This window comes from Nicotiana sylvestris, chromosome 7 (assembly GCF_000393655.2).
Source record: "Nicotiana sylvestris chromosome 7, ASM39365v2, whole genome shotgun sequence".
NCBI classification, from domain to species: domain Eukaryota; kingdom Viridiplantae; phylum Streptophyta; class Magnoliopsida; order Solanales; family Solanaceae; genus Nicotiana; species Nicotiana sylvestris.
Genome location: NC_091063.1, coordinates 120,849,600 through 120,863,161, shown reverse-complemented (window position 1 = coordinate 120,863,161; position 13,562 = coordinate 120,849,600). Strand labels below are relative to the sequence as shown.

Genomic DNA, 13,562 nt, shown 5'->3' with positions numbered 1-13,562 from the left:
AAGGTTTATGTATTTATACATATGTATCATACATTTCATGTCAGTAGCCCTCAGAGGTACTAAGATGTTACAGGTTGTATATTCTCTATCCTTTCTTACATTACTGATCGTATTTATGGTTCCCTGCCTTACATACTCAGTACTTTATTCGTACTGACGTCCTTTTATTTGTGGATGCTGCATGTCGTGCTGCAGGTCCTGATAGACAGGCAGGTGCAGCTCCCCCACCACAGTAGGCTGTCCAGTTCAGCGGTGATTGGCGAGATCTCTTCTCCGGACTTGCCGTAGTCTTGGTATGCATTTCTGTTATAGACATTATGGGTATGTCGGGGCCCTGTTCCGGCTATGTTGCAACACTTATGTTCATTTAGAGGCTCATAGACAAGTGTCGACTCATGTATAGTTTGGTATGCCTTGTCGGCTGGTTTTTGTTGTATAGTCTTTCATGGTAGCGTGATAGCTCATACCTTATATGTAGTTTCTTGATTGTCTGGTCATCCCCTACAATGTATGTTCATGCCGTCATATTTTATTGCTGGTTGTCCATGATCCAGGTCTACCATTTATATTGATATCGTCAGCCCTAACAGATAATAAAGAAGGTTAGATGAAATGTACGTTGGTGCTCGACAAGTATGGTCGGGTGCTAGTCATGGCCCTCCAGTTTGGTTCGTGACACTTATCCACCGAACTAAAACACCTTCCACTATCCCCTCGGGTATTAGAGTCGTTTAGTTTGCCAGCTACAAGTATATTGGTGCCAAACTTATCTCTCCGATCTCATTCTCCAGTTTCCTATAAATAGACAGAGGCATTTGATTAATTGAGGCACCGGAATCATATAAAGACTTATCAAAATTAATACTGCCAAAAGATCAAGGTACAATAAAACTCCCTAGATCTCCACACTTTTGTGGGAGTGTATTTTGCAATATTGCACTATAATGCTCTGTGAGATTGACCACTAAGGTCTCCTCTATTATCCTTTTTTTTGTCAGGATCTCCTTCAAGAATTTGGCATAGGCTGACATTTGTGAGAGTATTTATGTGAATGGTAAGTTCACATGAACATGTTTCAGCATATCCAGAAATCTCTCAAACTGATTGTCCAGCTTTTATCTATGTAGCTTTTGGGGGAAAGGTAAAGCAGGCATATGCTTGCTCTTTTCAGGTTTCTCCCTTCTCAAATTCTCTTCCTTCTTCTTTTCTCAGCTGCCTTCTTGACTTTCTTCTTTTTATCAACATCACTTTTCAGCTGCTCCCCACTTTCTTTTTTAAGTATCACATCTTTTTGGGTCGGGATGGTATTTTTCAATACTTGCGCACTACTCAAGGTTACCACATTCATTATTTCTTTGTGATTTCCTTCAGTATCAGCAGGAAGAGTTCTTGGAACCCTTTCAGATTATATTGTTGCAATATGTCCCACTTGCTTCTCTATATTTTGAATTGATTCCCCTTGTACTTCAAATATTTCATCAGTTTTCACAATGAAGGCCTTCGTAAGATCTTCAAGACTAGGCTGATTGGGTTGTTGAGGCTGAAACTGCTGCCTCGACTGATTCGTAAAATCAGGATCTCCTTGTCCCTGAAATTTGAGATTGTTTTGTTGCCATGCATTTGCGATACCCCTAGGTGAACTCCATGAAAGATCGAGGTGTTTCTGACCGATTTTATTAAAATTGTAATTTCCCATGGTATTCACTTCCTCAGTTGAGGCTTGACACGTATGAGTAGGGTGTCCTCTTCTACAAATATCACCCCCTGCATGAGGCTCACTCTGTATTGTAGCTAAGGTAAGATTTCGTATTTCTTTAGCCATATCATCAAGTTGTACCTGCACAGATGTATTAGCATCAACTTGGTGATCACTAGTTGATCTTCTTCTTTCGGCACTCTTAGAGGGCCACTGATTTGCATCTTCAGATAACTCATCGAGAATTTTAACTATCTCCTCTAGAGTCTTATTCATCAGCGGGCCTCTAGTTGCATTGCTCAATATTCTATGTGAGGTCGGTGTCAAACTATCCCAAAAGTCCTGGTGTTGCATCCAAAGTTCAATTCCTCTATGTTGACACTTTATGACTATCTCCTTAAACCTCTCCCATGTTTCAAAATTAGTTTCAGTCGCTTTCTGGTAGAAGTTATGGATTTCACTTCTAAACTTTCCTATCTTAGCTGATGAGAAATATTTATCAAGAAATTTTCTGGTCATCTTATCCTATGTTCTAATTGATCCCGTGGGCAAGCTTCGAAGCCACTGCTTTGTATCATCTTTAAGTGTAAGGGGGAATGCCCTTAAGTACACTGCATCTTGTGACACCCCATTTTATTGAAAGGTGTTCATAGTCTCCTCGAAGTCCATCATTTGTGTGTTTGGATCTTCGTTTATCTTCCCTCTAAAGACACAACAGTTCTGAAGGGTTTGAAGCAACCCTTGCTTCAACTTGAAATTTTTAGCTGCATTTAGAGGTGGTCTCACACATGATAAACCTTAGTTGTAAACTGGTATAGCATAATTGCAAAGTTATCTCCTAGGCCCAGGAGCTATATTTTCAATCTGATCTACAGTCAAGGGTTGATTTTGAGTGATTCTCTGAGCCCTATCTTCTTCATAAATTGTGCATCTCTAATAGCTGCTTCCTCAGCATCCTGTGCAACTTTTTCTCGTTGTTGGGTTGTCTCTTTTGGAGCCAAATCTACATTATCATCACTGTTTCCAGCCATAGTTCCTTGGGTTGAGGATTGCCCAACCTTTTCTGATGTTTCAGTGAGGTCCTTTTCCTTTCTCAGTTTTCGCAGTTGTTTTTTCTATTTCTGGCTCGTATGGTAGCACTTCTTTCGCAGAAGCTCAAGTCATGCACCAATCTTAACCTGTAACCTGTGCCCAGTTAAAGAAAACCAAACGTAACAAGAGAAAATAAAATAAAAAGAAAAATTCATGAAATAGCACTACAAACTATTTCAAACACTATTGATTGGTAATCCCTAGCAACGACGCCAAAATTTTACGAGCTCAAAACACACACTTAAAAAATACTCGCTAATCAAATATAGTATAGTATAATATCGTATACACAAGGATTGGAGTTAAATAGTGTCACGACCCAAAAACCAATCCGGTCATTGTCATGACCCAAGTTCGCCCTTCGTGAACTGTCGTGACGACACCTAGTCTCTACGACTAGGTAAGCCTAACAATTTGCGGAATAAGAAATGAAAGATAAAAACTAGCCAAAAACTGCGAAATAAACATAAATAAAATGTTTAAGATGCCGCGCTACATATACAAATATAAACTTTCAAACTAAAATAACTCCCAAAACCCGGAATCTCCTAAAATCACAAGCTGTGGAATAACTTCAAAGTGTTCCAACTCTAGAATATCTAAACAAAAGTAAATATAGGAGAGCTAAAGCTAGAAGTGAGAATAGAGAGGGACTCCTTGGTCTGCGGACGCGACAGATATACCTCAAAGTCTCTGAAGATCGCCTCACCTCACTGGAAGTATGGGTGAGTCGAAGAACTTAAATCTGCACACGAAAAACATGAAGGGCATGAGTACACCACTGCGGTACTCAGTAAGTGCCAAGCCTAACCTCGGTCGAGTAGTGACGAGGAAGATCAGGGCCCTACTAATTACAGATGAAAAACAAGGTAAAATAGTTTAGAATATGACAACATAATTAAAATGCTAACAGTCTATAACGAATAAATTCACAGAAGGAATCTAACTCAGTATACAGAAATAGCAACAGGGGATCTCTCGGGATATTATCCCGTAGTCCCAAACGTAAATGTCCAGAGGATCTCCTGGGATATCGTCCCGTAGTCCGAATCATAAATATGCAAGGGGAAACTCCCGGAATACCAATCCATAGTCCCAAAGTAAATATCTAGCACGAGGAATCTACCAGGCGCTGTCCCGTAGTCCCAATCATAAGTGTGCAGGGGGATCTACCGGAATACCGATCCGTAGTCCCAAAGTAAACAAGCAGGGGGATCTCCGGGGATATCGTACCGTAGTTCCAAAGTAAATACACAACCATCGCAGAAAATATACAGTTATACTCAAGAATTAGATAGGAATTTCTACTCTAACATGCTGCATAGAGTACAAGTAGGCAATTAAAGCAGGAAAGACAATTAAGTCATGTAAGCATGCTTTTCCTAATCTAAACAAGAGGCTTCAAGTACAAGTATTTGCTAAACTACAAGAAAACATGATATTAGCTAAACGAAAACGAGATTTTTAACAATTAGCACGTGTACGCACTCGTCACTTCACGTACACGACACTCATATAACAACAATACCAAATCCTAAGGGGAGTTCCCCCACACAAGGTTAGACAAGCCACTTACCTCGAACCAGCTCAATCAACCCGAAATCACATTCTTGCCACGAGTACCCGACTCTAAATGGTCCAAATCTATTCAAATAAATTGCATAATGTAAATATAACTTCAAGTAACTAATTCACTAATTAATTCGAAGCTAACACGCGAAATAAAAAAAAATTGCCCAAAAAGTCCCCCAGGCCCACGTCTCGGAATTGGATAAAATTTACAAATTCAGAACCTCGATCACTCACGAACACACTCGAACAAAAATCACCAAAATCTGACGTCAAAATCTCACTCAAACCCCCGATTTTCAATTGGGGAACTTTTCTACCATTTCACAACTTTTACCCCCAAATTCCTTAATTAGAAGAGGAAAACAACAACAGATTAATGTTCTAAGATCAAATCAAGATAGAAATCATTACCCAAAGCTTCTCCTTTAAAACCCTCCGAGAAATCAACTTTAACTGAGGTCCAAATCGTTTTTCCAAGTTTTAAGTTCAAACCCGCGTTTCTTCCCTTTTTCTGACCAGTGAATCCGCTTCTGCGACCATGGGACCAAACCTGTGGTCCTGCTTATGCGACAAACGAACCGCACATGCGACTTTTCATTAAACGGACCAATTTCGCACCTGCGACCTCTTACCCGCAGATACAGTGCCGCTTCTGCGGTACCTGGGCCGCATCTGCGACCAATTCCAACATTGCCTCAGACCGCACCTGCGGTTCCCTAATCGCTTCTGCAGTGCCGCACCTACGGTCCCATACACGCAGGTGCAATTATGACAGGTTCAACCATCTTCTGATTTTCCTAAGTCCAATTCAACTTCTGTTAGGCACCCGAAACTCACTCGAGGCCCCCGAGACCTCAACCAAACATGCCAACCGATCCTAAAACATCATACGAACTTATTCCAACCCTCAAATTACATCAAACAATGCCGGAACACCAAATCACCCATAGATTCAAGCCTAAGGATTCCAAAACATCCAAATTCCGCTTCGATCAAAAAGTCTACCAAACCTTGTCCGAATGACCTAAAATTGTCACGACCCCGGTTCGCCCTCCGTGAACCATCGTGATGGCACCTAGTTCCCTACAACTAGATAAGCCTAATAATGCAAAAAACAACCAAGTTGCGGAATAAAATAATTTTAAACAGAAATAGAGTAATAAAACAGCGTTTAAAAGTGCCGCTTGGCATACACGACATTAACTATCAAAAACTAATACATGTTCCCAAAACCCGGAAACCCATGAATCACAAGCTAAGGATACTACATAGTGCTCTAACTCCAGAATAGTCTAAAACAAAGTTAATACAGAAGGGTGGTAACTACAATGAGAGAATGGAGAGAGACTCCTCGGTCTGCGGACACGACAGATATACCTCGAAGTCTCTGAAGGTTCGCCTCGCCTCAAGGATGGTAAGTCTGAGTCGAAGTACCTGGATCTACACATGAAAACATGCGCAGAAAGGGCATGAGTACACCACAACGGTACTCAGTAAGTACCAAGCCTAACCTCGGTCGGGTAGTGACGAGGAAGGTCAGGGCCCTACTGAGGTTAAATAAAATATAAAGTTCGACAGTGTAGAACAGAACAGTATAATTAAGTACAATAGTAAAAGTAACACAGGATATAGAGGAAAACAACAAGTATTACAGAGGCAAGTAAACACAGAAAGAAATGCAGCTCAACACCAAAATAACAATCGGGGATCTCCCAGGATACCGTCCTGTAGTCCCAAATATACATATCCAATGGATCTCCAGGGATCCCGTCCCGTAGTCCAACTTATAGTGCGCGGGGATCTACCGGAAATCCCGTTCGTAGTCCCAAATGTAAATACCCAGTACTGGGGGAATCTACTGAGTGCAGTCCCGTAGTTCTATATAACTGTGCAGGGGGATCTACCGGAATCCCACATCCGTAGTCCCAATTAAATGGACAAGGGGGATCTACCAGAATCCCACATCCATAGTCCTAAATAAACAGACAAGGGGGATCTACCGAAATACCACATCCATAGTCCCAATGTAAATACACAACAACAACAGGAAAAATATTCAGCAAATGTCAAATTTCATATTAAGGCAAACAAGTAATTCTAGTCTAGTATGCTGCACAGAATTCAGGTAAAGCAGTTTGAGCAAATAAAGCAATTAAATCACTTAGACATGCTTTCCTACGCTAACCATATGCTTAAAGTGCAAGTAATATAAACGGGGAAGGAAACATACTAGTAATTACTTAATGAAAATCGGAGTTTCAACAATTAGCACAAGTATGCACTCGTCACCTCACGTACAAGGCATTTTAATTAACAATAATACCAAATCCTAAGGGGAAGGCCTCCCACACAAGGTTAGGCAAGCCACTTACCTCGAACTGGCTCAAAATCAACTAGAAACAACGTTCTTGCCACGAGTACTCGACTCCAAATGGCCCAAATCTATTCAATTCAATTTCATAATGTAAATAACACTTCAAATAACCAAGTTTACAAAGAAATTCTAAGATAATACGTGAAATTAGGTAAAATAACCAAAATGCCCCTCGGGCACATGTCTCGGAATCAGGAAAAAATTTATATTTCCAGAATCCTCACACTTTTACGAGTTCAGTCATACCAAAAGTACCAAAGTCGGACCTCAATTGGTCCCTCAAATCATCACTCAAAGGCCTCTACTTAGTCAAGCTCTAACCCACTAATTACCATTGATTTTCCTTAATTTTTCATGCTTAAATTGATAAAAATCATTCCAATAACGAGTTTAGGGACCAAAGACCTTACCCCAATGAACTCCTCTAAAAATCCATCTTGAAAAGTGCTTCCCAAGCTTCTTCCCGTTTGAAATATGGTGAAAAATAGCTAAATTTCGCAAAGGCAAGTATTTTTATGTTTCTGCCTAGCAATTTCCGCATCTGCGGCCCTAGGACCACATCTACAATCCCGCTTTTGAGGACCAATGGTCGCATCTGCGACAATCACTTTAGGCCCATCTTCTGCACCTGCGGTTACCCCTTCGCAGATGCGGGGCCGCTTCTGCGGTAAAGCTCCCGCTTCTGCGGTCCCTGCTGGCTTCTCCCTTTTTCCACTTCTACAGCTCCGCACCTGTGGTCCCACACTCGTAGGTGCGGTTATGATAGAAAATAAGCTGAAGCTGCAACTCCGAAATCATCCCGAAGCCTCCGGGACCTCAACCAAAAGCACCAACAAGTCTAATACCACTTTCCAAACTTACCAATCCTTAAAACACCTAAAACAATATCGAAACGACGAATCAACCACGGATTCAAACCTAAAAATTTCAAAACTCTAAAAATACGCTTTCGATCGAAAAGACTATCCACCCTCGTCCAAATGATCTGAAATTTTGCACACACGACACATTCCACACTATGGAGCTACTCCAACTTCCGGAATTCCATTCCGACCCTTGGATCAAAATCTCATTATCGGATCGGAAACTTCAAAATTCGACCTTTCGGCATTTCAAGCCTAAATTAGCTACGGACCTCCAAAACAAAATCCGAACACGTTCCTAACCCCGAAATCACCCTATAGAGCTAACAGAACCATCAGAATTCCATTGCAAGGCCGCCTTGACACAGTTCCAACTATGGTCAACTTTCCAACACATATACTCTCAATTAGGGACTAAGTGTCCCAAAATTCTCCGAAACTCAAAACCGAACACCCCGGCAAATCACAAACCAGACGTGCTCATAAGTCCAAAATCACCTAACGGAGCTAACAGAGTCATCAAAATTTAAATCCGAGGTCAAAAATTGGTCAAACCTTTCAAATTTAAAGCTTCAAGCTGAGAATCTTTCTTCCATATTTGTTCCGATTAACCTGAATACCAAAACTGACAATTTTCATGAGTCATAACACATCATACAAGGCTAGTCATGCCCGAGAACTGGTGAGCAAAGTGCAAGTTCTCAAAACGACCGGTCCGGTCGTTACAAATAGTATTTTCGTAGTTTCTAGCTTCATTGCTATCCAAGATGATCAATATTTGAGATTTATGTGATTAATTCTAAAATTAACTAAGAATCCAAAGCTATTGACTATTGACAATTGCAACAAGGAATAAGTAAAGAAGATTATCAATGGGAGAAGATATGGTTTGATAGGACAGGTGCAAGATAATTGTTCGGGATCTAACTCTAGATAATTCACTTCTAATGTTCAAGTGAGTCTCTCAAATTCACTCAATTATTAGTTCAAATATTTAGTAGAAACTCCTCTGAGAACCTCTCTCGATTATCATCCTAATCAATGATTCAACTAGCCTCTCTCGATTACTAAGAAGAATTAATGAACTCAACCCATAATATATTGCAACGATATCACAAGTTATGCCTCTCTCCATTACATGAAGAATTGAATATAGATGCAATAACTAAATCATCCAAAAATGCTTCAATATATAAAACTATAGTTATAATCTACAAACAAATATCAATACACCAAATCCATCAAACCCTAAAGGGAACTAATCCATAGATATGGAGTAATTCATCATAAATATAATAAAAATATAGGAAAACATAAATTCAATCCAAAACTCGGGTCTTGAGTGAGGAAGAAATGATGAAATCCTTGTGCTCGTGTTCTTCCAATGCCACCTTAGACTCCTTAGGTCTAATATGTGTCAAAAGTCTAGAAATAACATTTTTCCATGTATTTATACCATGTAGGGTTGGGCCCAGACGAAACCACCTTTTTCTAGCCAAAATAGGACATTGACTTTGGAAAAATTGCACAGGCACGCCGCATGGGGAGATGCACCATCTGAGCTTTAGTGGGGATTTCCAAAGAGCTAACAATTTGCTGGTAGTGAGATTTTGTACAGTCGCGGTGCACCAGCGCCTCCCCATGCGCCGCAGCTGTGCAAAATTCTTAGAGCTTGTTTTGTTTTACTTGATTTTTGATATCCAGATGTGGTTCTCTACCCCCCAACGTGATCCAGCCTAGTTCCTTGGGCTTTTACTCAGACTTAAAAGCTCCAAAGAGCTCAAATTTGCTCCACAACATATACATAGCTCGGGTTCACTCCTACAAGGCATAAAACAAACTAACAATTAAAGCTCAAATACAATTAAAGTGTAGTGAATTAGAATGTAATAGGCGACTAAAATCTGTGATTATAGACTACCATCATCAAAACATCAAACTGGAGAACGACAACATCTCCCATATAGGGCCTCATAAGGAGCCATCTGAATACTCGATTGGTAGCTTCTGTTGTAGGAAAACTTCGCAAGCGGCAAGAACTGATCCTAAGAACTATCGAAATCCATAACACATGCGCGTAGTATATCTTCCAATATCTAAATGGTGCACTCGGACTGTCTGTCCATCTGAGGGTCAGCTGCACAGCTCTCCAAAAATGCGATATGAACTGCATACCCGGTCATAGATAATGGATATCGATATGCCATTAAGTCGGATGATATCGCAGATATAAACCTTAGCAAGCTGATCTTAAGAATAGTTACTCACCGCCATAATGAAATGAGCCAACTTAGTCAACCTGTCCCTAATCACCCATACCGTGTCAAACTTCATCTAAGTCCATGGGAGCCCAACAATGAAGTCCATGATGACACGCTCCCATTTCCACTTGGGAATCTCAAGTCATTGAAGTAAACCATCTGGCCGCTAATTCTCATGCTTCACCAACTGACAATTTAGGCACCGATCTAAATACTCCACTATGTCTTTTTTCATCCTGTTGCACCAATAGTGCTGCCTCAAATCCTTATACATCTTAGCTGCATCTGGATGAATGGATTACCATGAACTTCGGGCCTCTTGAAGAATCAACTCATGCAACCCATCCACAATGGCACACATAATCGACCCTGCATCCGTAACACACCATCATCCCCAATAAAAACCTCATTGGCATCGCCGTGCTGAACTGTGTCGTTAAGGATAAGAAAATGGGGGTCGTCATACTGACGCTCTCTGATATGATCATATATAGAAGATCGAGAAACCACGCAATAAAGAACTCGACCGGGCTCTGAAACATCCAATCTAACAAACTGGTTGGCTAAGGCCTGAACATCCAATGCTAATGGCCTCTCCACCACCGATAGATATTCTAAACATAGATATTCTAAACTACCCAAACTCTCTACCTTTCAAGACAAGGCATTGGCTACCATATTTTTCTTCCAGAGATGATATAGAATGGTGATATCATAGTCCTTAAGCAACTCTAACCATCTCCAATACCTCAAGTTAATATCTTTCTATTTCAATAGATGATGTAAACTACGCTGGTTAGTGAAGACCTCACAGGGGACACCATATAAATAATGCCGCCAGATCTTCAATGCATGAACAATGGCTGCCAATTCCAAGTCGTGGATCAGATAATTCTTCTCATGGGTCATCGGCATGCATAGGCAATCACCCTACCGTCCTGCATCAGCACCGTGCCAAGGCCAACACGTGACGCATCATAATACATTGTATAAGATCCCGAACTCGTAGGCAACACAAACACTATGGCGGTAGTCAAAGCAGTCTTGAGCTTTTGAAAGCTCGCCTCACAATCCTCGGTCCATCTGAAAGAAGATCGCTTTTGGGTCAATCTGGTCATAGGTGCATCAATGGATGAGAAGCCCTTTATGAAACGATGGTAATAAACGACCAAACTAAGAAAATACCAAATCTCAGTATCGGAAGTTGGTGTTACATCTCGCGTTTTCGTATGTTAAACGTTTCATCTTCAGTTAATTAACGTCGACTCGGGGATGAGATCATCTTGACGTTAACGTATTTACGCTATTTATAAAAAGTGATAAATAAGTGTTATGAAGGATAAAAGGGGTATATGAATTAAAAATATGAGTTTCGTTGAAAGTGGCCCATTTGGAATTAAATATGGTCGAGCGATAATATCCGATAATTATGACTCAGTACCATGCAAGGTACCATATGACCATGATAGTATAATTTATAAAGTATATTAAAAATAAGTAGAATTTTAAGTAATTTGTGGTAATTTTTATATTATGCGGTTAATTAATTAATTATCGGCTAACTAGGCATTACCCAATTAACTAATAAGTGGATAAAAAATTTATGAATTACATCCCAAAACGTGGAAAGAAACCACAAAAAAGCTAGAGACTAAGTAGTCATATAGTCTAAGTGGCAATCTAGGAATTGGAATTGAATAAGAAAAAAATTGTCTTGTTCCATTCATTTTTGACAAAGAAGAACCAAACTTAGTTCGTTCCATTTTTTGACATAGCAGAACCAAACTTAGTTCGTTCCAAAAATTTCAAAGAAACGGAAGCTTGATAAGTTCAAGACTTCGCGAGCAGAAGAGGGCTTAATCCGATTTTTGGGGTTCTAAGTTCAATCCACGAAGGTTTCCAACAGAATATTCAGAGTTTTCCCTACTCGAGGTATGTTAAGGACATCCCTTCTTTCTTTTGGCATGGTCCAAATTATATTGAAGAAATGTGCAAACGCACAGTTTTCATAAATTATTCTATTCATACATATGCTAGGGGTGTCTATGTTCTTGATTCCCCATGAGAATTATTATTATCTTCTGTTCATGAGTCTTAGAATAATATGCAGTTGAAAACAAAGTTTATCCGAAGGAATATTGAGATTTTTACATATTTTTCATACATTTCACCCATTTATACATGTGCATTTACCCATGACTAGATAGTGTTATATATGCATATCTATATAAATATATGTATATGGGATATGGATAAAGGTTACGGTGTTATATACACACCACCACCTGATCAACTGGTATATGTTGATGATGTTAACCACAGTGGCCGAGACAATATGATGGGATGCCCTCAGTGGCTTGATAATATAATGTACACCCATATCTATGCATGGCACGACATTTATACATGCGTGCATGACATTATAAATGTTTTAGAATTTACAAAGTTATTCAGATTTAAAGACGTGTTTCTATATTCCATGTTTCATCTATGTCTTTTACGTAAAAATTTTCATGCCTTATATACTCAGTACATTTTTCGTACTGACGCCCTATTTCATGGGGCCTGCATTTCATTCCTGCAGGTGCAGGTAGGCAAGTCGACAGTCCCCCTTCTTAGGATCCCTGATCAGCGAGAGTTGGCGTGCTCCACTTGATCCAGAGCTGCTTTTTTTTTGGGTACAAAATGTTATTCAGGTTCATATCTTAGACGCATGCTTAGGGGTGTTTGACAGGTATGACTCTGGCACCTGTCGCGGCCTATCGGTTTGGGTCATGACAGTTGGTATGAGCTAACTCTGCACCAATTCAATCTTTATCACTTCACTCGATATCACATGACCCAAAAATGCCACTGAATCAAGCCAGAATTCACACTTTGAGAATTTTGCATATAACTTCTTATCTCTAAAGGTCTGAAGCACGATCCTCAGGTGTTGTTCATGATCTTCCTGATTGCGTGAGTACACCAAGATATCATCAATAAACACAATGACGAATGAATCAAAATAAGGCTGGAATACACTGTTCATCAAGTGCATAAATCTGATGGGGCATTGGTCAGCCCAAATGACATCACCACGAACTCATAGAGACCATACCGAGTCCTAAAGACAGTTTTGGAATATACAGATCCTAAATCTTCAACTGATGATAACCTGACCGTAAATAAATCTTTGAGAACACTCTGGCTCCCTGTAGCTAATCGAATAAGTCATCAATGCATGTCAATAGATACATGTTCTTCACCATAACCTTGTCCAACTACTGATAATCAATACATGCGCATAAAACCATTCTTCTTCTTCTTCACAAACAAGACTAGAGCACCCCAAGGCGACACACTAGGCCGAATGAAGCTCTTATCAAGCAACTCTTGCAACTTCTCCTTTAACTCCTTCTGCTATGCTAGGGGCATACGATATGGTGGAATAGAAATGGGATAAGTTACCTCTTACAAATCAATACTAAAATTAATATCCCTATCGGGCGGCATGCACGGGAGATTCGCTGGAAATATATCTGGAAAGTCTCTCACTACCGGAACTGACTCAACGGTAGGAGTATCGGCACTAACATATCTTACGAAGTATAGATAAACATATCCAACGTCACAATCTTGGCGTGACAATGTAGAATAGCATGGTAGGGTGACAACAAATCCATGCCCAAGATAACATCAAATTTTACCATACTAAGTAACAA

The 13,562-nt window shown here is 40.0% G+C and overlaps 1 protein-coding gene and 1 pseudogene across 1 annotated transcript; one reads left to right on the top strand and one right to left on the bottom strand.

Moving 5' to 3' along the window:
• Positions 1-1,405: 1,405 nt before the first annotated feature.
• LOC104223042 (uncharacterized) lies at positions 1,406-2,215 on the bottom strand. The gene has a single exon (XM_009774390.1). The coding sequence runs from the start codon at positions 2,213-2,215 to the stop codon at positions 1,406-1,408; it is 810 nt and encodes a 269-aa protein (XP_009772692.1).
• On the top strand, positions 2,069-2,167 carry LOC138874215 (small nucleolar RNA R71; annotated as a pseudogene).
• Positions 2,216-13,562: the final 11,347 nt, after the last annotated feature.

Coding starts and splice junctions, on each gene's coding strand:
- LOC104223042 (XM_009774390.1), bottom strand. CDS start 2,215: ATGACCAGAAAATTTCTTGATAAATATTTCTCATCAGCTAAGATAGGA.